The 24,445-nt window shown below is 39.3% G+C and overlaps 2 protein-coding genes across 3 annotated transcripts in view; one reads left to right on the top strand and one right to left on the bottom strand.

Annotated features, from left to right (window-relative positions):
* Positions 1-450: 450 nt before the first annotated feature.
* LOC143021440 (TNF receptor-associated factor 6-like) lies at positions 451-14,516 on the bottom strand. Of its 2 annotated transcripts, none has more exons than XM_076178905.1 (8): positions 14,164-14,516; positions 11,904-12,022; positions 10,750-10,889; positions 8,512-8,695; positions 8,272-8,406; positions 6,650-6,856; positions 4,284-4,501; positions 451-2,329 (listed from the first exon to the last, which is right to left on the bottom strand). In XM_076178905.1, the coding sequence occupies exons 2-8, from the start codon at positions 11,955-11,957 to the stop codon at positions 1,552-1,554; spliced, it is 1,716 nt and encodes a 571-aa protein (XP_076035020.1). In that variant the 5' UTR covers positions 11,958-12,022; positions 14,164-14,516; the 3' UTR covers positions 451-1,551. The 2 variants fall into 2 exon arrangements, with proteins under 2 accessions (XP_076035020.1, XP_076035019.1); XM_076178904.1 differs by having other exon boundaries at positions 14,016-14,514.
* Positions 14,517-22,302: 7,786 nt separating this feature from the next.
* Positions 22,303-24,445, top strand: part of LOC143021720 (thioredoxin domain-containing protein 12-like) — a 37,870-nt gene continuing 35,727 nt past the window's right edge. Inside the window, exon 1 of the mRNA XM_076179396.1 lies at positions 22,303-22,667. The gene's annotated coding sequence lies outside the window, so the exon portion shown is untranslated. The remainder of the gene's footprint in view (positions 22,668-24,445) is intronic.

Here is a 24,445-nt window from a genome sequence, read left to right as displayed (position 1 = left end):
AATGGGTGGGAATGATTTTATGCCTTTTCCTTTTTGGCTACCTCCCTTGTAAGGAGGAAAAAGCCTTGGTATATGTATGTATGTATCCTTTCTGCAATAGGGACATTAAATACAACTTTTAAAACCTGTTTAATTATTTTGGAAGCCAATAGCTAAAACAGGTTGTAAGGGATGGAGATGGGGAAAAGGGAGGGGTATCACTGAGAACTTTATCCCAGGGCAGCATGTAGGTGCTCTGAGTACAGGATACCCGAGGAAGTTTCCTTTTGCTACCCATTATAATTAGGTAGGTAGACATAATTTCTTCACGATATAAAGTTCTTTTATAATATGTTCCTTTATAGAGTAATTCTCATGGGCATTGAACATTCAAGGCTTGTATATCTGTATTCTATCTTGTCCCCTGCGTGAAATAATTTCGGTCTTTCTTCCTGGATAGAATACAAAAAATGAACTTATAAAATAGTTTATTTCAAGTAAATTCATTATCACTAACAATAACAAATTGAGCTAACCTAACAGATCAACTATATATCAAAGCTTTCACAAAAACGGCTATCATGATACATTTTCGCGATGAAAAATAATTCAATGCAACAGAGTAGTTTTCAACAGAAAACGATGCATCAATTGTCAACCTTTGATACCAGCTTATCACCTATTTGACATCTTGGTTTAATATTTTCATAACTTTGTCAAAATTTGTACCATACAGGAATTTTATGTACACAATACATCCTTTCAACAAGTTGAAAGCATTTAATATAATACTGCATTTCCTTTTTGGAGATAGGTCTCATAAAATATTTTAAGCCTAATATTAAATGTTTTACATTAAAGGTCATTGGAATGTATTCAAAATTAAATCAGTCAGCTCATTACTTCTCTGGCACAAGACCCATGGCCCTGTTTTAGTGTTAATGTTCTTGGTGTACATTACCTTGAATGAAAATATGACTGTAGTAATCCATTTTTGCAATGCAGATCTGGGGTGCTTATAACTGTTACTGTATCACTACCTGGAGGGAACCTGTTTCATTGGACACAAATTAAAACAATATCAAGCCACTAACGAGATAGTTTAGGCCAGTGGTTCTCAATCTATGGGTTGCGACCCAAAGTTGGGTCGCAAGATCAATTTTGATGGGTTGCATGGCCCCACGATTTGAAATACTAGTAAACGAGAAGCAGCACCATGGATCCCGTTAATTTAGTTTTCTGAAGGAAATGCAGTGCCATGGATTCTGTTAATTTAGTTTTGTTAAAGAAAAGCTGTACACATTATTTTTTTCCAAAGTAAAGGGTATATATATCACTGTCCATTGTGTTTCTCTTTACTTTATTCTGGGTCGCGAAGGATTGAAATGTTCCGAATAGGGTGACTCGAGAAAAAGTTTGAGAACCACTGGTTTAGGCTTTTGGTATTGGTTTAGCTCATTGGAACTGGGTACATATGGGTGTATTATGTTCTTAAACTATGGTAGTACTGATATGTCACATTAATATTTTTTGTATATAAAATATATGTATACTGTAATTACAAGTTTCCACTCACTGATATGAATTTGATACAGTTACTACATCAGGAAATGGGGTAACTACAGCCCTAATAAACAGTGTATCGTGTTTTACATAAGCACTTTCAGTTGGATTCATAATACGTTCTAATAATACAAATTCTGTATAGCCAAACCCTTTCTGATTGCGAAAGGAATGTGTACGTCGAAATGCTTGTAGACCTGGTCTGGTTGTCATTCTCTCAGTAATGTGCTTCTTTGATTCACTCTCCCCAACATCTAAAATTGTGAGTTCAATGTAACCCTGGAAAGGCCATTTCAGAAAATCATCGTTTTCACTTTGCATCATATGGACAAATAGTGTCAAGTAAACTCTGTTCTCCTTCCATGTAACATTTGTACGTAGACAAAACTTGTACCCAAAGGGAGATGTATAAAAAGGTGGGCTATGATGAGTTTTGCTTGGGGATTTTTGCATCTCTGCACACATTTCAGAGAACTCCTGTATCTTCCATATATAACAACCATTGCAATACTTCCCATCCAGTGTTGCTGACATGTCTTCAACATGCACACTAACTTCTTCAACTCTACGCTCCAAATTTGATAATTTGATGTTATATTCTAGAAGCTTCTGATCCAAACCAACACTCTTATCACTTAAATCTCGAAGAATAAAGTCTGCTGACCTGGATCGTCCGACTTTGGATTCATTGGCTACACTTGTGTTGTCCAGTTGCAGTGTCAACCTACCAATTTCTTGACTGAACTCACACTGTTCAGAGGGACTGGATGTCTTTAAGGGTCCTTGTCTGCAAAATATATATACACTGTATGAGAAAATAACAATTAAAAAGTTAAGGGAGACAATGAAGCTTACCCTTGATTATTTTCTTTCGTCCAAATAGTCATCAACTGCAAAGAAAGGTGGATAGCAAACCATGGGAGAGGGAAATTCTCAACTTCATTACATATAGAAATAGCCCCAAAATATTTCTGCGTCATCCAACAGGTTTAATCAGTGCCACTCCTCCCTCCCTCATCTCATCACTCGACACTCTACCTGCCACACTCCCAGACTCCAACTCACCCTTCCCTTTCAACTTTGTTTCACTCAATGTTAACATATCCATCTTTTAACAAATATACTGCCATTCTCTTCGCTTTTACTCTCATCTGTACAACTGCTATGGTCATGGCTGGAGTCCCCCCATACCTTGTCTTTTCATGAGAAATGATTGAGTGAAGGAACCCTAGTTCTGTATTGTGTTGGTGTGGGGCTGTTTCCATGTCACCAGCTGAGTGGTAGAATGGGAGCAGTCACTCAATGTTAACATATCCATCTTTTAACAAATATACTGCCATTCTCTTCGCTTTTACTCTCATCTGTACAACTGCTATGGTCATGGCTGGAGTCCCCCCATACCTTGTCTTTTCATGAGAAATGATTGAGTGAAGGAACCCTAGTTCTGTATTGTGTTGGTGTGGGGCTGTTTCCATGTCACCAGCTGAGTGGTAGAATGGGAGCAGTCACTGGCTGTCAGCTCTACATGTGTGAAAAGCTCTAAGAAATACTGCTGAAATTGAAAGATATCTTGGGCCCAGTCCATAGGCTCAAGTGTCACCCTCACCTCTGTTGATGGATGTGTGTGTGTGTGTGTGTGCATTTACCTAATTGTAGCATACAGGAAAGAAGCAGTGCTCATTGGGTCCCATCTCCTACTAATTTTGTATCACACCTAGCCTCAAATTCATGTACAGTTCCAACTTAATCTACATCCTTGATTTCCAATTATCATATTTAGATTTGAACTCATGTATTGATTGAGCTTGGGCTATATCACATCCTAACCCATTCAAGTATTTATGCATCTATATGGAAAACTGAACATCTTCACATCATTTGGACATGTAGTCTTTTCTAATTTATCCCCATGACCTCTTAAAGCCCTCCTATTATCAATCAGGAGATCTCTTCAGTCAGTGCAATCTATCACCATTAGTGACCCGAATACTGTAATAATTTTACCGCTTTCTCTTCTTTCAAAGTTGGCAGAGCCAGTGCTTTTAGTCTTTCCTCATATGGGGGTGGGGGGTGGGGTAGTATGTGTGAGTAAATTTTTGACGCAGCCCGAAGGGATTTCTCCCCATCCTCTCCTTATATGCAAGGGGGGACGGAGAGGGGGGGTCGCCGATTAAATGAAGCGGCCTTGCTGTGGATGTGCTGTGTCTTGCGACACTGCTTCTGACCCAGGGCGGTGGGCAGGGTGCAGGGATGACCCGTCATCCAGGAGGTGCTCAGATGAGAGGGAGGGTGGGAGGGGTGTGGAGTGTATTTAGGGATGAAATGGGTGGGAGTGTTGTTGTGCCTTTCCCTTTTTGGCTACCTCCCTTGGAAGGGGGAAAAAGCCTTGATATATGTATGTATGTATCATATGGTTTATCTGCCAGGCTGGGGACCAGTGTGTATACATGAGTAAGTGTGTATTTCCCTGGTTGTATTATATGGGAAGGGAGCTATACTCATAGTGACTTGTCTTTGTATCTCTCAGCATCTAGTTTGTTCTTAAATTCTTGGTTTTTGCACATACCATGTGTGTGTGTATTTACCTAGTTGTAGGTAAATACACACACACATGGTATGTACAAAAACCAAGAACTTAAGAACAAACTAGATGCTGAGAGATACAAAGACAAGTCACTATGAGTATGTGTGAGCATGTGTACATATGCATTCAATAAACAAAAGAAAATATTTATAATTACTCTTCTCCTGCTGCTCCGGTTACTCCAAAATTCTTTTCAAATGTACGATCAGCTTGAAATGGGCTAGCATGATTCTCAGGAATAGGTGATGTGGAGGAGATCTGACTTCGTAAACTTGGCTGTCTACTGAAGTTCCCACTTGGTGATTGGATATGACCGACTGTGCGGCTAAGATCTGACACAAATGCATTGATCTTCTTGTGTGCTGATGATAAAAGCTGGAAAAGTAGAAATGAAAAGATAATATGATCCAGGTAATACATAAACAACAAGAAAAGTGTTCAGAACTACACTTAAAGTCGATACAAAACAAGTAAATGAACAAAAACCATTCAATATGACTTTTGAATAATTAAGATCAATATATATTTAGACACATACACATCAAGTATACAAACTGGGAATATATCCCTATAAAAAAATAAATGGAACTTTATTCTAAAGCAAAATGCAAAAACATGTTTTGAAAAGTGTGGTGGCCCAAAGTCCATTCTGTAGCCAACCAAACAATGACACCCTGTCCTCCTTGCCCCTTATCTCCTCTTTCCCCATCAGTCCATCTGCACCCTTTACCTTTTCCTCTACCCAACAGGCAGCATAATCTATCTATAAATCAATGGTTTCTTCCCCCTTGTATGGAAAGTACCAAAGTCAATGGCACACACCCATTTCATCCCCATCCACCACCCTTGTTTCCTTCTCATCTTAGCTCCTCATGGATAAAGGGTTATCCCTATCTTACCCATTGCCTGGGTCAGAGGCAATGCAGCAAGACATAGCACAGCATCCACAGGCAGCATAATATTCAAAGACTTACAATAACCACCTGCTACATGCAACACATCCTTACAAAAATACTTACTACCTCAAATCACAATCTAAACACTCTAAGACCAACTAGCAAACCCCCAATGACATCAGCCCTATATACAGAAATTCCTCGTGACAAGGAACATCCTCAACAAACTTTCCCCACCTCGCATATCTGCAACATATTCCATAATGTCTATCAACCTTGTCAGACACCTCCAAATCCATGGGATCACAAAATACACCCTTACCCTTTGCCAAAAAATGGCATATCTATCACGCTGCAAAACACTGACCTACATACCATTTTCCATATCTTAACCCACACAATTCTTTCCCAATTACTCCCTTGGTCCCCCTTCTAATCCTGTCAGTTAACACTTTCCCATGCACCTTACTGCCTACACTTGACAGCCTCTCAAATTACTACATCCATATTGGTCTCCTTTTTCCAATAAAAACCCATGTGCCACCCCTCCCACCTCAGCACTTCATGCATCTCCCACTATACCTCTCAAGTTGAGAGTGATGCAATGAGTCACAATACTTTCACAGGAGGGCCAGAAAGTGACAGGTGGTTTACCTCCACCACTTCATCCCCTCCATCCACCTCCTCACCCCCAGTAGCTGACAATGGTCCTCAGGCCCTCCCATAGAATTCTATGGGAAGAAACACTGAACTGTCACTTGTGCAGTCTTAGTGTGGGATTACTTCAATCTCTTATAGTAATAGGATTAGGGGTTTTTGACAAGTTTTGAAGATAGGCAGCAAGGAGATTATTCTCTTTATCGTCTCTCACAGTCTGCCACATACAGGATGGATGGACAGATGAACACACACGTGGAATAGCTTAGAAAAAGATATAGCCCAAGCTCAAACAATACACGAGTTTAAATCTAAATATGATAAATGGAAATCAAAGACATAGATTAAGTTGGAACCGTACATGAATTTGAGTCTAGGTATGTTAGAAAATTAGAGAATACTACAATTACGTAAAAAAAAAAGGGGGGGAAGTGGTAACATTCCCTATGAGTATGAAGTGTTATCTGATGTACTGACATCAATTATCTTTCCTTATTTTTGACATATACCAAAGGCTTTTTCCCCCCTTATAAAGAGGTAGCTAAGGTCAAAAGCATAAATCCACTCTCACCCATTTCATCCCCACATACTCCACTCCCTAGCTTTATACATACATAAATGTACTAAAAAGCTTTTTCCCCTTATAAGGAGGGCAGCTCAGCCAAGGCATATGCCCACCATACACCCCCTAGTTTCATACACCCAATATTTACCTCTCTTTAGAATGAGGTCTTTAGCTTATTTTGAAACGGTTTCAATGTAAATTACTGATGAAACTTAAGGAACATTGCTATTCCACATGGCACGACAAAGTTAACAAAGTAAACAACATACTAATGTTCCAAAGGTGAACTATGTAGAGTGAGGGTAATCTTAACATTTCAAATGCATATTGAGTACTCTCATAGTAATTTCATCTCACTTCACTTAAGAATTATTTCCTTTAAGAAAGAGGTCAAACTATCCATACAATTAGATGCTGCTGGGTTGCTTGCTCCATGTGCTGGTCCAGGTCAGCGCGTGTCATTTTGTGGTGGCATCCATGCTCAGCAAAGAGACAGTTCACAATGACACGTGGACAGACATTCCTGGTGTGTGATGGCACATCACCACGTGGCATCATGGTGTCACACATCTCGCATGGCACTAATATCCGTGGGCATTTCAGCATATGCAACTGTAAGGAAGGAAATCAAACACAAGTTAAAATAAAAAAAGGTTCCGTACATTAATTAATTAATGGTTTGGTATCAAACTAATTTTTCTGTAGGTATTTTAAAAGTTAGGCCTTTTCTTTTGTTCTTCAGGTTTTTTCGCTTCTCTTCCCTCTTATAAGGAAGATAGCCTCTTTGTAAATTTATCCATTTCCAATACTTTGTATTTTATGACAATGATATTTATCCTCCATACACTGTTCCCATTCATATATCCTGTTTAGATCTTCCTGGAGCATTTAATTTTTGTTCTTTTTTATCATCTATATTCATAATCTTTGCAAACAGATATTTGCAATTTTACATTCTATTCATCATGATTTTTATATCCCTTCACAAGACTCAGAACACCAAAGCATTCACCTATGCAAATGAACTGACGAAAATAATCCAGCATAGCAACTACAAAATAGCTGCTAAGAAGCTAAGGACACCCAAGCTTCCTTATACAAACCAGAAAGGTGGCTTAGCATTAATGGAATAAAAGCCTCACCTCAGATATCATCAGTAACATTACATATCCTAGACAATCACAAATTAAATTAAAAAAAAAAATCTAACAGATACTAAACAGCCATACCTTCCCATAGGTAAAGAGCCCTAAATTACTTAGGCCTACATTTGACACTTGTATAATATTCAATTCATATGTCTACAAATCTGACAAACAAATTAACAAGAAAAGAATCGCTCTAAAATTTAACCTCAGGCATGGGCTTTGGATAACAGAACAAAACTTATCACAGTTTACAAACGATTCATTAAAGCCACACTCAACTATGCCTTCACAAGTTGATTCTCAACAATCAGCTAAAGACACTAATACACCATACAAAATAATGCATTGAAAATAATACTGGAATCCACTAAAACTGCACTCGGAAACCAAAATTCTTCCTGCCAGACATCATATGGAAATGATAGGCATACTATTGTATGCAAGCCCTTAACCCCACTCACCCATCTTGTTACATTACACAAGTACAACCAGCAGAAAAAAAATATATATATATCGACACCCAAATCACAAAACAAGCTCTTCAAGACAGACTACCAAACTCAATACTCCACTGACAACCCCCCAACCTGGTATCGGTCCCACAGAATACCTCTAGGACCATCCAACTCTTAAGACAATACAATACAGAATAGAATTGGCTACAGAGTCAAGTTGCCTTAGATGTAACCATCTCACTGCTCCAATCTATTTACAGACAACACAATATTTCCCAATTAATTGGGAGACATGGGTCTCCTACAAGAGAGACTTGGGGCAACATATGGATTAATTGCTCTTTATGTAAATCAGGAACCCTATGAGTACTCAGACTCAAACTTTCTATTGTTTGTTAATTTGAATTGTAACAAAATATCTCACATGTTCTTGGTTGAATGCATATGGTTCCCCACACTGGGTGCAATTAGTTGAACGAAGAACACATTTGTTTTTCACATGGTCTTCATACTCCTTCCGTAGAACAGTTGCAGAACAATCATTTGGACACATGACTGGCTGTAGAAAAAACATATGCATATAAAAGTTTGAATGAACATAAAAATGTATATAAGAAGGAAACCAATCTCACATTCTCCAACAAATATAACATTTTCAACTAACCTGGAACACACATGCATGAGTGTGGTGGTCTATATACATTAAATCAAGCTTTTGTGTACAGCCTAGTGACTGATTTGGGCACTTCACTTTCAGCTGCAGAATCTCTCGTTCAGCACAAGAATCAGGAAACAGGTCACGTTCTGACATCAATGTATTGTCCACTGGGCAACGCACCATACTACCACTTATCAAAAAGAAATCAAATTGCTTATATTATACCTATGTGATACAAGAACATCTGCATGAAAAGTCCAGAATGACAGCAATATGACATATATGAAAATAAAATGACCCAGGGCAGTGGACAGGATGCAGGGATGACCCGTCATCCAGGAGGTGCCAAGATAGGAGGGAGGGAGGTGGGTGGAGGGGAGTGGAATATATGGGAAATGAAATGGGTGGGAGTGTTTTCTATGCCTTTTTCTTTTTGGCTACCCCCCGTGTAAGGGGGAAAAAGCCTTTGGTATATGTATGTATGAATTTCAAAATCACAGGAGTTTCAGTGGCTAGCTAAGATTAAAAATGAGAGTGACTGTACTGTGTGTAATACCCTGATGATATTAAATTACAGTAAACATGTGCTACGAGGGGCGTTCAATAAGTAATGCCCCTTACCCCCTAACAGTTGTCTAATCTAGCTGACATTTTGCATGTGCAGTGATTTATATCTCTATGGGTTATGTGGAAAATAAGAGCTTAGAACTAATTGTGTGGTGTGAAATGGAGCCTATTGAATGCCGAGCTGTGATCCGGTTTTTATATTTGAAAGGACGCACACCACGGGAGACTTTTGATGAAATAAAAGAAACTTATGGTGATGATGCCCCATCCTATGACCTTGTAAAATGCTGGCATCGTGAATTCAAACATGGCCGGAACTCTGTGGAAACAGCTCCCAGACCTGGTCGCCCCCCTTCTGCCATTGATGAGGCATCTGTCCGTCAAGTTGAGGCTGCCATTTTGGAAGATCGACGCATTACTATTCGCCAAATAGCCCAAGAGGTCAAGATTAGTACAGGTTCTGTAGAAACAGTCATTCATGATCATTTGTATATGCATAAGGTGTCTGCCAGATGGATCCCCAGGTTGCTCACACCTTTCCAGAAGCAAGAACGCGCCGTGTGCTCAAGGACAAATTTGGAGATGTGCCAAGAAGATGAGACAAAGTTTTTCAAAAGACTGATTACACAGGATGAAACCTGGGTCCATCACTATGATCCAGAGACCAAAGCCCAGTCAATGCAGTGGAAGCACTTAGATTCACCACCTCCAAAGAAGGCAAGGGTGCAGCCCTCTGCTGGCAAGGTCATGCTCACAGTCTTCTGGGACCAGGATGGAGTAGTGATGACAGATTTCCTGGCAAAGGGTACCACAATTATAGGAGCCTATTATGCTTCACTTTTGAGGAAATTAAGAGAAACTATCAAAATCAAAAGGCGGGGTAAGATCAGCAAAGGTGTCCTCCTCCTGCAGGACAACGCTCCGGTCCACAACTCGCATGTCGCCAGATCAGAAGCACGGGCGTGTGGCTATGAAATTCTCCCCTATCCCCCCTACTCTCCTAACCTTGCACCCTCTGACTTTCACCTTTTCCCAGCCATGAAGTTGTTTTTGAAAGGAAAGCATTTCCTAGATGATGCAGCCTTGATTTCTGAAGTCACGTCGTGGTTGGAGGACCAAACTGGGGTGTTCTACAAAAATGGTCTCCAGAGCTGCATCAAACGATGGAAGAAATGTGTAACTCTGGGTGGTTCCTATGTAGAGAAAGACTAATGAATGTGCCAAGTTTCGTTGCTCTATTGCTATGGGAAATGGGTGAGGGGCATTACTTATTCAACGTCCCATATCTATCCTATCCATATGCCAAGGGCCTCTTCCTCTTTATAAGGAAAACAGCCTGCCAAGGAATGCACACACCCTTTTCACTCCCATCCATCATCCATTTGTTTCCCTCTCATCTTGGCTCCTCATGGATGAGGTAAACATGCTAAATTCATCATATTCATAATACTGATCTCTACCCTCCCTTACTTTTTGGCATCAAATCAAAGTACAGAGGTATTTACCAAATAAGAGTAGATGTTTATGGGAGGGTCTAAGAACTATTACTAATTTCTTTTCAAGAAAATCTTACATGAATGACTAACTACAATACTACCAATCTTTTCACAAAACATTGATAACATATCAGGAAACTTCATATATCAAACCTCAAACCAAGTAATATGTTCAACTTACTTGGAACAGCAGAGAATACAGTTGCGGCAGAAACGATGACCACAGGGTGTTTGCATTGGAGCGCGCAATCCAAGCAAGCAAATTGCACATTCATACTTTGGATCCAAGGGGGGAACAAACTCATAATCAAAGCCTTCTTGCTGCAACAAAAATATTGAAGAAATGAACAACTGAAATATGGTTTAATTGCCTGAAATAAAATATTCATAAAACCTTGACTCAACAAAGGAAGTAAAAAAAAAAGAAAGAATGATTCTATTTGTATTTTGTTACCAATAACCAGCAATTCTATTCTGAGAAGTTAAGTCACAGAGGTTATAAAGGAGATATTTATGGAGGGTAGTAGAAGATAGTATAAATTAAAAGTGATCAGCATTCTTTTTTGAGTGGTGATTAAGGAGGGAGGAAGTTACACACACACACAAAATGCAATGTTGTCAGCAACGCTGCTCAAGCCCTACTATATTTCTGGTGAGACAATCTGAAGAGGAGGAGGAGAAGAATGTGAAGGAGGAGGGAAAGAAAAATGAGTAGGAGGGGGAGCAATAGGAAAAGGAGAAGTAGGTGGAGAGAGAAGAGGTAGAGATGGAAAAATCTTTTAAATTCATAGAGATCTAGGACCCAGCCCAGAGAGCAAGTGCCCCCTCTTTAGGGATGCATGTCCAGAAGGTGTGTTGATGAATAAAGATGGCAAGGAGAGGATTCTCTTTGACATCCACATCACTGGATCTGCACTTGCAGGTTCTCTCCTACCACTGGACCATATCTCAAAATGAACAATATAATCCTTTCCCATCTATGATCTTATTTTCACTACAAACACTCCCATCTCCCCAGACTGAATGGCTGAAGACATAAGATTTCTAGTGGATCAACCCCTGTGGTATAATGATGTGGTGAGCACATTTTATTCCAATGCATGATGATTTTACTCGCGTGAGAGGATGTCATGGTTGTGATGAGGGCACTTTCAATTAACACCTTTGGCATGGGAATATATTTCATGGACTTTACTTTGCCACTGCAAAACAATCTTAATCACCTGAGATGCCATACCCATAGTGAAGGAAGTAATGGTAAAACTTATATCAATGGCCTTTTCAATTATATCAACTACAGACAACAAAACTAAAAATACATAGAATTATGCTTACCCTTGTTATCAGGCTGACAGACTTATTCATGCTATCATCCCCATTAACAGCCATTTTCAAATATGAAGTTTTCCTCACCCTCAACTTTTACTGGTTTATGCTTGTGGTCATCAAACCAACTGTAAAGAGGTGAACAAACAGTCTAGATATATGAAAAAATATCAATATTTGATTTACAATATCCTACATGTTTCAAACATTTTAATACATACATACTTATACCAAGGCTTTTTCCCCCATACAAGGGAGGTAGCCAAAAAGGAAAAGGCATAAAATCATTCCCACCCATTCCAGCCCTGAATACACTCCACACACCTCCACCCTCCCTCTCATCTTAGCAACTCCTGGATGACAGGTCATCCCTGCACCCTGTCCACTGCCCTGGGTCAGAGGCAGTGACACAGCACATCCACAGCAAGGCCGCTTCATTAAATCAGCAACCCCCCCTCTCCGTCCCCCAATGCATAAAAGGAGAAGACGGGGAGAAATCCCCTCGGGCTGCGTCAAATTTTGCTCACACATACTATCTCACCCCCCATCCCCCCACCCATTTTAGTAATATTAGTAAAAATGTAATAATGTTTGTGTCACATGTGCACTGATTGGTATTACTCATGACTGTCTCTGGTCCCCTTAACCCCCTATGTATGTTGTCTGTGTAACTTAGTGTAGAAAAACAATCTAATGAGGACCACAATGGAAATAAGCTTACATGCCTTTTTTGTATTATCCTCGGCAATTGCAATTATTATTTCAAACTATGTGTTCTTGTCATTATCAGCACTTCATGTATATTGATTCTTTGCCAAATAAACTTACTTACTGTACAGTGCATAAATCTAAACACTTTCTAGATGAAGAAAAAAATAACTTTTTGCATTGTAATGATTATTGCCGACAGTTCACCAGTGCTATCTTTATGGACAATTTGCTTATATTACCTAACTGTACCATTCCTTCATCTATGTCATCACCACAATGGAAATAAGCTTACATTCTTTTCTGTGTTATCCTCGGCAATTGATTTGTTATTTCAAACTATGTGTTTTTTATTATCTGCACTTCATGTATTTTGATTCAATACCAAATAAACTTCTTCTTCTTCTTATTATTATTATTATTACTTCTCTTACAGCAGGAAGTCTTCTTCATCAATTATATTTACTTCATTCACTCCTCTGAACATTACTATCATATCATCTCTATTCTTTCATCTAATGTTGGCAGTTCCGGTATATCCAGTCTTACTTTGTACATGTGCTCAGCCAGAATTGTAACCATTTAAGTTGCTGCTCTTTGAAATATATATTTTTTATATCTTTCTGTATGAAGACCATACCACTCCAACATACTCTAATCTGAAAAGTATCAGGTTAGCATATGTCTTTCTATTGGTACTATGTACCCAGTACTACTTGTCACTTGGTCAGGTTATTGGAGACTAGACTGGCTCCTTCGCCAGTTTCCTGTCAATGAGGAGGGCGTGTTGGACATCCAGATGGACAAAATAGAAAATCATCCAACAAGTCAATGGCCATCCAACCCATTGTGGGTTACTAACTCACATATTTGCCATGCATGTTCAAATTACCTTCATTTGAAGATACAAAGAATGATTTCTAATTCATTTTGCTATGTTTAGCACAGATGAGATGGAGCAAATCATACTACTATTCTTAATTTGTATATTATATATATATATATATATATATATATATATAAATACTTGTGAGGTGGTATCATCAAAAACTTAAATTTTCAATAAGTCATAGAAACTGAAACTAGGACAGAGAAAATGAAAAATTAAAACAAAAATATACATGGCCTTGAGAAGGACAGGCCTACTTTCATCCTCTAAGAGTATGAGGGTAGACAATAATAACCAAGACTGAAGATTATATCTAAGTGATTATACTTAACTTAAGGGACATCACTACAATAAAAGAATACAAACAAGTCATTGTAGAGAACTTAATAACATCAAGATCTATCATCTTAGAACTTAAAGCTCGTTCTTACTTTAATCTTACATGATTTATGCCTATATCTATATCCCATATAATATTTCAGACTTATTAGTAATTTCATTAGGCATATGTTTATCAAACTAACCTTCATATGTTGTGACAATGTCCATGAATTCCTTTCTATGTCTTGTTACTAAGGTTTTCTCCAAACTTATGCAGTCGGAAGTTAGAACTATCATACTATGCATAACATATTAGCCACAACAGCCTACTTTCACAATATTTCATATTACCTCCATGTCATATTTTCGAGAATATGTGTATGTGCTTTCTTATATCACAAGCTCTCTCGTAGGTGTTACAACCCATGACTCAACTCTACCCATTTGCACGTAGACAATTACACTTCCGCACCCTAATTCCCGTATAGCGCTACTGTGGTTGACTCACTGACCACTTGTATGTCATGACTGTCAGCACTGACACCCTAACCAGAATCCCACACACTTAAAAACTTCCACAATGAAGAGTGTAAAGAATATAAATGATTAAAATTATGATAAACAATGTCATATTTGTTACTGAAACACTCTTTTAAATTATATAACAAAACTAATTGAAAACTCCCGTTCAGATCATGATGCAACAGGTTGCCTAGCAAAGGCCGGAATAAAGTGGCCTTAGATCACATTCTGCTGTATACAGTTGATAAGATGTTTTATTTTATAAGATAGCTATGGTTAGGGGTAGAAAGCAGTTTTGAAAGGATAGCCAGTATTTAAGGGTTTCATTTCAATATCTTAATCTTTCTCTGGTGAAAACTCGAACTCTGGAATCCGAAGAAAAGTACGATCATTTAAATGCCAGATATTGCTGCTCGCCGTCGTAGTTTCGTCTGCTTGCTTGTTTATTACTCTTCATTCAGTTGCAAAATTCCACAATGAAAAAAATCAAGGACTATCTTTCTTGCGAGCCATAATCAACTCCTTACTTCCACTCTCTTATTTCAACAGTTTACAAATTTCAAAACTTTAATAATAATTAGCAATAATTATAATACCTACTCCAGAATTTTTTTTAAACTGTTTATCAGTGTGCAGGGCCGTGTGTGAGACTTGATTTTGAGGGGACGGGATTATTTTTGTAGTAGGGAAGGCTTCATTTTATGATTGTAAATATATATATATATATATATATATATATATATATATATATATATATATATATATATATATATACATATATATATATATATATATATATATATATATATATATATATGTTTGTTTTTATGTATAGATATACATACACACTGAATGGTTCCTAGTGATCAATTAATATATTTTTCAACCACATACACTTTTAATTCCATACCATCGCAAACGAGACTGATAATTGCTCGAAGGAGGTATCCGTTGGAAATTGAAACGTGGACGAGCCGAGGATTCGAACCCAGCTAACCCGTAACAAAGTTACAGTGACGTAACCCAATATCTCTCTTGATAGCGTATTGGGTTACGTCAATGTAACTGTTACGGGTTAGCTGGGCTCGAATCCTCGGCTCGTCCACGTTTCAATTTCCAACGGATACCTCCTTCGAGCGATTCTCAGTCTCGTTTGCGGTATGGAATTGAAAGTGATATGTGGTTGAAAAAGATATATATAAATATATATATATATATATATATATATATATATATATATATATATATATAAACTATTTCTTATTTTACAAAGTATGGTAGCATAAAGTATAATAATGAAGAATAAAAATGTGTGAAAATGTGGTTTGTTGTTTATCAAAGTATATACCTACACTGAGAAATTTTGAATTCTGAATGAAGTAATTTTGTATATTGTTGACGCAGCTGAGATGGGTCTCCACTGAGGCCCCATGAGGCAAGATCTAAGAATATAAGGTCTAACCACTTCCGACCGAATTTCGAGGGAGTTGGCGCAGCGGGCCCGTGAACGTCACCTGGCTGTTCAAAGTGGGGTTAGCGGGTCCTATAGCTGTCAGTTGAAGCTGGTCCGTCGTTGGAAAATGACGTTGCCTTCGCTCGCACCGCTCCACGTGACAAATATTATATAAAATATATATATATATAAATATATATAAAATATTATAGTTCCTGTCTATATATATGAATATATAGTATATATGATATATAATATATATGATATATAATATATGAAATATTATAGTTCCTGTCTTCCTTGGCGTTTCAGTTTTCTTCAGTGTATCACAAAGAGAAAATGGACTCAGCCAAATGATGTCAGAAGCTGCGCAGAAGAATTCTAACGGTCTGACCTTGCCATGAGGTACTTGTATTTTCAGTACCTCACTACGGTGGTTTCATCCTACTTGGTAAGGTTGTAAGGTGAGAAGTACACGTGAAGTGTTTTATTGGTACGTTCGAATGGCTGTGGTTGTGAATGAAGTCTAAAACTAGTATAAACAGTTTAATGATAGTGATTAGATGCTAGCACAGTCATTCTCAACGGGGGTGATATCGATCCCCAGGAGACGATTTTTGAGCTCGGGGGGCCGAAAAAGTCACAGGTATAGCTTCTGACAAATTTTGAGCCTAATATAAAAGATCTAGCAGCGAAGCACCAGGCCCCAAGGATCACATTAAAACACAACCTGAGTAAAACATTTTAAATTAGTTCTTTATCATTGTTGCAATAATTTTTATTATTATTTTCTAATTAAGGGGGACGATCCTTTTTTTCAATTGAAAAAGGGGGCGATATGGCTAAAAAGGTTGAGAAACCCTGTGCTAGCATATATATGCGACACTGATTTACCGCCGTTGTGGAGAGAGGTTGAGAAGCCATAAAGTTACTTTTTGCATTTTCCGGGAAAACCACTCCGGTTTTCCGCGTTCCGCGACAGGAAAGTTACCCGTTGCCCCATGCAGGCCGCTGTATAGTATTCGTGGGTATTCCTTGCTACCCAGACGTGGCCCAGACCTAAGGGTGGCTGGGTTTTCAGATAGTTTATAGGTCTGGTATATACGGAAAGATAGAAATTGAGGATCTGTTCAAAGAAGGGCGGGAAGGGGATAGTGCCCCTGCATTCTATAAGGTAGTTCGAGGAAAAAACGTTGACTTCCCCGCAGTAATAAGTTTTTCGTTTGCTGTTCAATGGGCCAGTGTTTGTCACCCACGATGCTTGCATCAATTCACAGTGTTCCCCTGAAACCATCAATTTAACTTTAAATGCAGTTAGTTTATCTTTGATGGCGCCAGGGGCAGCGTGACTGTTGACCGTCTTGTTACCACTGTACCCCGATCCACATTTATCCCTTTCGGTTTGGGTTGTCTGAAACCGCAAGAAAAGGGTGTGGGAAAGAAGAGGAGGAGAGAGGGACCAAGGGAAAGTAGGACAAGGAAGTACAACAAAGTGGATATGGAAGATGATCACACTAAAACCACCGTTTTTATTAAGTTAATGGGGATGAATTGATTCCCAATCTTATTTTCAAATTTTTGTGCATTTGTGGAAAGCCAATATCATAAAATCGACTTTTTATGTGTGAAGGAAAGCAAGTCACAGCATGTACACTACGCACCAGGTGAGACATTTACGCGCCAAAACCGAGTGAGGCTAGTCGAAGATAACCGATTGCATGCGAGTATAAGAGATTGGTGATATCAGCAAATGCACTTGCATGTTTGACGATGACGACGTAAATGCAAAATAACGACAATAGTGCGGATTCGTCCGACTGGAAAGCACGTGCGGAAAGAGGTGAAAAAAAAAATCGTGAGCCGGGTCCTACCGAATATGCTCAGCGTGGGCTGTCAGTTTGAGTTCTACTGCAATACAGGGATACCATTTCGTGGGAATTTTCCACAAATTTGTGGGACAAATTTAAAGAATTATATATAGAATTTGAAGAATTATATGTTGCAATGAACATACTTGTGTATATAATAATTCCTTTTTTTTAGGGAAAACGTGTGGAAATCCAGATTTCCATGTGCGAATTTTGTGAAAAAGATCTCTCATTTGTGGAAACTGACGTAGATGGTCCTGCAAATCACTCCGAATCGCCCACGATACCACTCGATTCCGTGACTCGAGGATAAAACCCGTGGCCTGTCACGAGCTGCTGGTCAATGAACAGCCAGTAGTCCTGTGATATGAATGGTGGGTGGTGTGTAATCATACCACTCTACATATGAGCACCAAGCAGCACATGGCATGACCATTAGACTATACATACCACTCAGAACCGCCATGTGTATAATGCTAGGATGTAAACCAGGGTTTCTCAACATTTTTAGCCATATCGCCCCCTTTTTTCAATTGAAGAAAATATCGTCCCCCCTTAATTGGAAAATAATGATAAAATTTATTGCAACAATGATAAACAACTAATTTAAAATGTTTTATTCACGTTGTGTTTTAATGAGATCCTTGGGCCTGGTGCTTCGCTGCTAGATCTTTTACATAAGGCTTAAAATTTGTCAGTTAGAAGCAATACCTGTGACGTTTTTCGCCCCTCTGAGCTCAAAAATCGCCCCCGTTGAGAATGACTGATGTAAACAAATACAAGCGAATGATGGAAACGAAAACTCGATACACCGGATTCAGTGAAAGGAGTCGTTCGGTTTGAACGAGTGAGTCGCGAGTATTACATCGCTACTGTTTATAGCAACCGTACAAACTTCCCTCGACCTTTGTGAGTCGAGAGGAGCTGCAGCACTAATTCTGATTTTGAAACACCTGGAGTTAATTCTATGGAAAGGGTAGAAGTACATACATACATATACCAAGGACTTGTTCCACCTTATGAGGGAGGTAACCAAAGTCAAAGGTATAAATCCATTCCCACCCATTTCATCCCAACATACTCCATTCCCATTCACCACCCCTCCCTCACTCATTCTTTTCTTGGCTCCTCCTGGATGACAGGTCAACAATGCATCTTGCCCATTGCCCTGGGTCAGAAGCCATGCAGTGTATACACCACATACAGCATCACCATTCCCATGCACCCAGACATCACGGCACATTGACATCCGTTCTGATCGTCAAACTGACGCCAATTGAATCAGCAGTTTTTGCCGGGCGCCCGGAAGCAAACACACACATGAACACACAATAGATACCATCAATCACCAACCCGGATTAACACACGGGAACACAATACTGTTCAACCCTTTCCCCCTGGATATATATTATGTATACAACATATCATGTTAGTACAATTATGAACCTAGAACAAATTTGTATAGGGCGAAACAACCCCACTAAAAACGTTAACAAAGTGACTGAAAGTACCTCAAAATTCACCAAACTCAGCATTTCCCGGAAGAAAACCCCAGTGCACACGACCAGGAGGAGGTTGGTGTGAGATGTGCTCTAAGGACTAGAAGTTAGTGAGTGAGGTGCCCTAGTGCTCAAAACAATATAGAAAACAATTGTGAAAGGAAGCTGTGCAACGTGTGTTAGTGATCTTTTCTTTTTTTGAACCAGGCTGTATGATAATAGTGTATTGAAACTAGATAAATTCCAATTTTGTAATAAAAAGAAGAAAAGTGACGTTTTGAAAGTTTATCTAGCCCGCGCTAAGTCTTCCTTATGTAACCCTCAACACTAAAGGGTTACAGCAGTAAGACATAGCACATCCACAGCAAGGCCACTTCAGTGACCCCCCTCTCCATCCCCTCATGTACAAAAAGAGAAGACAGGAAGAAATCCCTTCTGGCTGCATCAAAATATCATTCACAAATATTCCCTCACCCCCATCCCCCACCCACTCCTTTCCATGCATCACAGCATTATCCATACACAACCATTCTCCACTCACCCCTATCTTCTGTCTTCTCCCTTCCTTCCTCAACAGACATTCCCCCTTTTTCCCAATGCCCCTTTTACCCCATCCATCTCATCTCATCCTTGGTTACCCCCCATGTTTCCTCCCTCCACCTCTGCCTTCCACACCTCTTTTACTAATCTTTCCTCATTAATTCTTTCCATGTGTCCAAACCATCCTAATACTCTTTCATCAACCCTATCTCCCAACTCCCTTTCCACTTCCACTCTCCTCACCTCACCTCCTTGTTTCTCACTTTATCCAGCCTAGTAATCCCTACCATACTTCTCAGGCATTTCATCTTAAACACATTTAAAATCTTTCTTTTGTTCCATATTTCTGCCCCATAGTGCTGTTGGTACAATCACCCTATCATACAATCTCCTTTTAGCATCCATTCCCAAATGTCTATTTCTCATTACACTTTTTTAATACCCCCAAGGCATTCACTTTCCTCCCTCAATCTACATTCTACTTCCAATCCTCCCCTTCCCGCCACATTCGCCCAGAACTATCTAAAGCTATCCACTTCAGTATCCTTCCCTAATACTCCCAATTTGCTGCCATCCTCTCCCCTTGTACATCTCATCACCTTACTTTTTCCCACATTTATCTTCAATTTCCTTCTTTTGTGTACCTTTCCAAACTGTCATTAACTTCCTTAATCCCTCCTCTGATCCTGCTACAAGCTCAATGTCGTCAAACAACAATTGGCTCATCTCCCATTTTTCTCCATTTTCTTGAACCATCTCCAATCCCTGGCCCATTACCCTTGCATTTACCTCTCACACCACCCCATCCATGTATAAATTGAACAGCCATGGCAACATGACACATCCCTAGCGAAGTCACACTATTACCTCAAACCACTCGCTCTCTCCATTTCTAATTCTAACACAGGCTCTACTACACTCGTAAAAACTCTTGACTGCTTTTAACAGCTATCCTCCTATCCCATATATCTGCAATATCTCCCACTAGCTTCCTGTCTAGCCTGTCATAAGCCTTTCCCAAATCCATAAAAGGCCAAGAAAACATCCTTACCCTTTCCTAAAGCTTTCTCACATATGTCTTACCACAAAAATCTGATCCACTCAACCCCTACTTGTCCTAAACACACACTGTTCCTAATTACTCCCTCTGTTCCTCCCCTAATCCTCTCAATGAAAACCCATAAGCCTTCCTAAATACATTCAACAAACTGATCCCTCTGAAACTACTACAATCACACTTGTCCCCTTTTCCCTTGTAAAGTGGAACTATACAGGCACTCCTCCAGTCCTCTGGCATTCTACCCTCTTTTAGATAAACACTAAACAGCCCCACCAACCAGTCCACCATCACTGTACCTCCGTTTTGTAGACACTCCTCATGACACCCATCCAACCCAGGTGTCTTACCTGCTCTCATCATTTTAATAACTGCTTTCACCTCATATTTTCTTATTTCTCCTCCATTTTCCTCATTCATCACTGTCATTTTCTTAGTGCTCCCCACTCAAACTACCTTTCCTCCCTATTCCCCACATTTAGCAACTCCCTAAAATACTCTGCCCATCTTCCTTAGTGCCATCTCTTCCATTACTATCTCTCCATCTGCACCTTTTATCTTTTCTTCTCTACTCGATTCACATCCCCCTCCTCTTAAATTCCTTCCAAAACATCTTTTTCTAATTAGTATTATTAGTATATTAATAGTATAGTAATATTACAGTAAAGATATAATGGTAGATACCAAATTACCTCCACACACAGTCAATACAATGAAGAAGTTCAGGCAAGAGTTGGAATCACAGGCTTGAAAATGTCTCTTCTAGAACATCATTGTAAGGCAATGTTATCATTATGTGCAAATACCTTACGAGATAGGGATGAACCTTCATCCACGAGGAGTTATGATGAGAGCCAGTTTAAAGCCTATTTAACAAATTCGACAAAATTGGGCTCTGTGCCTCAAGGGAACCCTGTGTGTAAATGTTTGAGCCCAGGCTTTGAGTAGAAAACAGTGTGATGGACTTCGTTTAAACATACATATACCAAAGGCTTTTTTCCCCTTACATGGGGGGTAGCCAAAAAGAAAAAGGCATAGAAATCACTCCCACCCATTTCATTTCCCATATATTCCACTCCCCTTCACCCTATCTTGGCACCTCCTGGATGACGGGTCATCCCTGCATCCTGTCCACTGCCCTGGGTCAGAAGCAGTGTCGCAAGACATAGCAAGGCCACTTCATAAATTCAGCGACCCCACCCTCTTCGTCCCCTCATGCAGGAAAGGAGAAGATGGGGAGAAATACCTTCGGGCTGCGTCAATTTTTTTCTCATACATACTTCCTCACCCCCCTCCCCCACCCACTCCCCCTGAGGGATTTGTCAGAGAACTCGTGAAGTTCTTGCCCTCAAGAGATGATACAATACGATCTTTTATAGAGTAAAGGCACATTGTCAATTTTTTTAATTGGGCCCTGCAATTCCTAGCACTGGCACTGGAACAGAGGGAAACAAATGGGAGGTAATGGATGCATCCCTTGGCTGGCTACCTCCCTTATACGAGGGAAGAGGCCCTTAGTATACAGATAGAAATAGGATGAATACTTAAATACAGGTCTTACTGGAAAAGTTTATTGAAAAATCACAACCTCTTATTAATCTTTTTTTCCAAAAATCAATGTCTGTCTTCACATATTCCAAAGGGCAATAGAGACTCTTGTCATAATACTACTGTATACATGTTTTCTCCTATACTCTTCAACACTTGAAGTAAAAATGGGATATATATTTTTAACAGCTGTCTGTCACTATTGAGTTAAATGCAGACAAGAGACCATATGGACACCTGCATGTAGTCCTGCAAGATGGACAGTGGACAGCAGCATCAATTCCCTGCTGCCTCATCAACCCTATCATCACCTCCAACTGGAGTTGCTGCAATCGGACACTGATACTCAGTCTTCAGACTGGGCCCAGGTACTTTATAAATTTAATTTGTATTTCTTCCACCTTTTCACATATGAAGGGCTGACAACCTGTGACTACTATTCTGTCTACTACTCTCAGTTGATTGCATAGAGACACTCCCACACTAATACAACACAGAATAACTCTATGCTTCAGGGTACTAATATTTGCATTTTGGTTGCCGCAAAACTATTCTATTCTACTGTATGTAATTATTTCAGTAGCAAAGGGGTCAAACCTATTTCAATTGATCCTTTCTATACCTAGGGGTACCTATATTTCTATTCTGGTTGCTGTTATGCTAATCTATTCAGCTGTGTGTGACCTCCTTGGTATTTATACATTTTTTTTGTGCCAAGACTAAAAGTCCTTTTACGAGTATAAGGAGATGGTTGATTTAAAACACACACTCACACACACACCATAGACCTATTCACACCACCCTTCCCATCTCACTATCCTGCACAAGTCAAATACAATGCAGTAAGGCACAATTCGTCTACTGCAGAACACAACAATCAAAGCTGGTTTAAACCACTACTTCACCATTGAGCACCCCTCCCCTTTTCTATATCCACTCACCTATGAATCTAATACAGGCAACAACCTTTTGGGTCATTTCACTACATTCATCCATTTCCAAAATATCTTCACACATTCCTGTCTTGCACTCTCTTCCCTGCTGAAGTGAAACACTGCACACATCCGAAACTTTTTTTACCACCATCAATTCATCTTATTTTAAATCCACATTAACATTATACCAATACAGAATTGGCTTGTCCCAGATAGAGCTATCACACAGATGATGGCAGTCTGTCCTCCTTATGTGAAAATTACAATGGAAAAATAATATAATTTGTGTGTAACAAAAGGAGATTTTGGGCCTGGTCCTGAGACTGACTGCCAGTAATACCTTTGGGTGGTGTCAGGTTGTTGATAGGCTCAACAAGCAAGCAATGAGGACAAGAACCTCTCCAACTTCCTGCAGGACCACTCCATGCTGGTGACCATCACTGGTCCAACATTAAGCCTTCTAAAGCAGAAAAATATCAATGTGTAAAACCATAACTCTCATATTTAATAATTTCATAATACATACACCAAATGTCCTCTCCCTGTGTATCAATACAAAAAGACAGGATTCTATGTGTGTACTAGTATTTCAAAGCTCCCTCCATATTTAGGCAGTGAGCTCATGTGTTTATCTATATCCTGCTCAGCAAAGTTATGCTCTTGACACTGTGTTCATTCTACAATTTTATATTTTGGGTGTGCATTCAGATAATTTACATGTCACTTTTCAACTATTCTGAATAATAATCTGACAATACTGGGCAGTAGTAATTTCTGTAAAATAATGAAGTACTGACTACATAGTTCTATGTGAATTCACATATTTACCTTAAAAAATGTGAGTTCACATACTGTATATGCAACACACCTAATTTTACAAAGTACCCATTGCATGCATAAAAAGAAATTCAGCTGAGTTGTGAGGAGGAACATGTGATGTTGTATACTTACTTCATACAAAATTCTCAGCTGAGTTAGCTGGACCAGCCAGCTCATGAACAGCCTTACTGTCACACACCAAGTCTGTCACATAGGCAGTTTTAGTGCTTGTAATTTGCTCAACATCTGGTTTCGTGCTGACCACAGCATGTTAGCTGCAATATCATGTCAATCAATCAATCCCTTGATTCAGATCTTTCTTGTAGGAGACCTACAGCTCCCAGGGAGCCAGTAAGTGCCACAAGACAGGTCCATTAGCCACTCAAAGGAAT

The sequence above is a fragment of the Oratosquilla oratoria genome, chromosome 42, assembly GCF_046742065.1.
Source record: "Oratosquilla oratoria isolate Oo_2021 chromosome 42, ASM4674206v1, whole genome shotgun sequence".
Taxonomy (NCBI): domain Eukaryota; kingdom Metazoa; phylum Arthropoda; class Malacostraca; order Stomatopoda; family Squillidae; genus Oratosquilla; species Oratosquilla oratoria.
The sequence above is the reverse complement of the archived record's forward strand: the minus strand, read 5'-3'. Positions and strand labels throughout refer to the sequence as shown.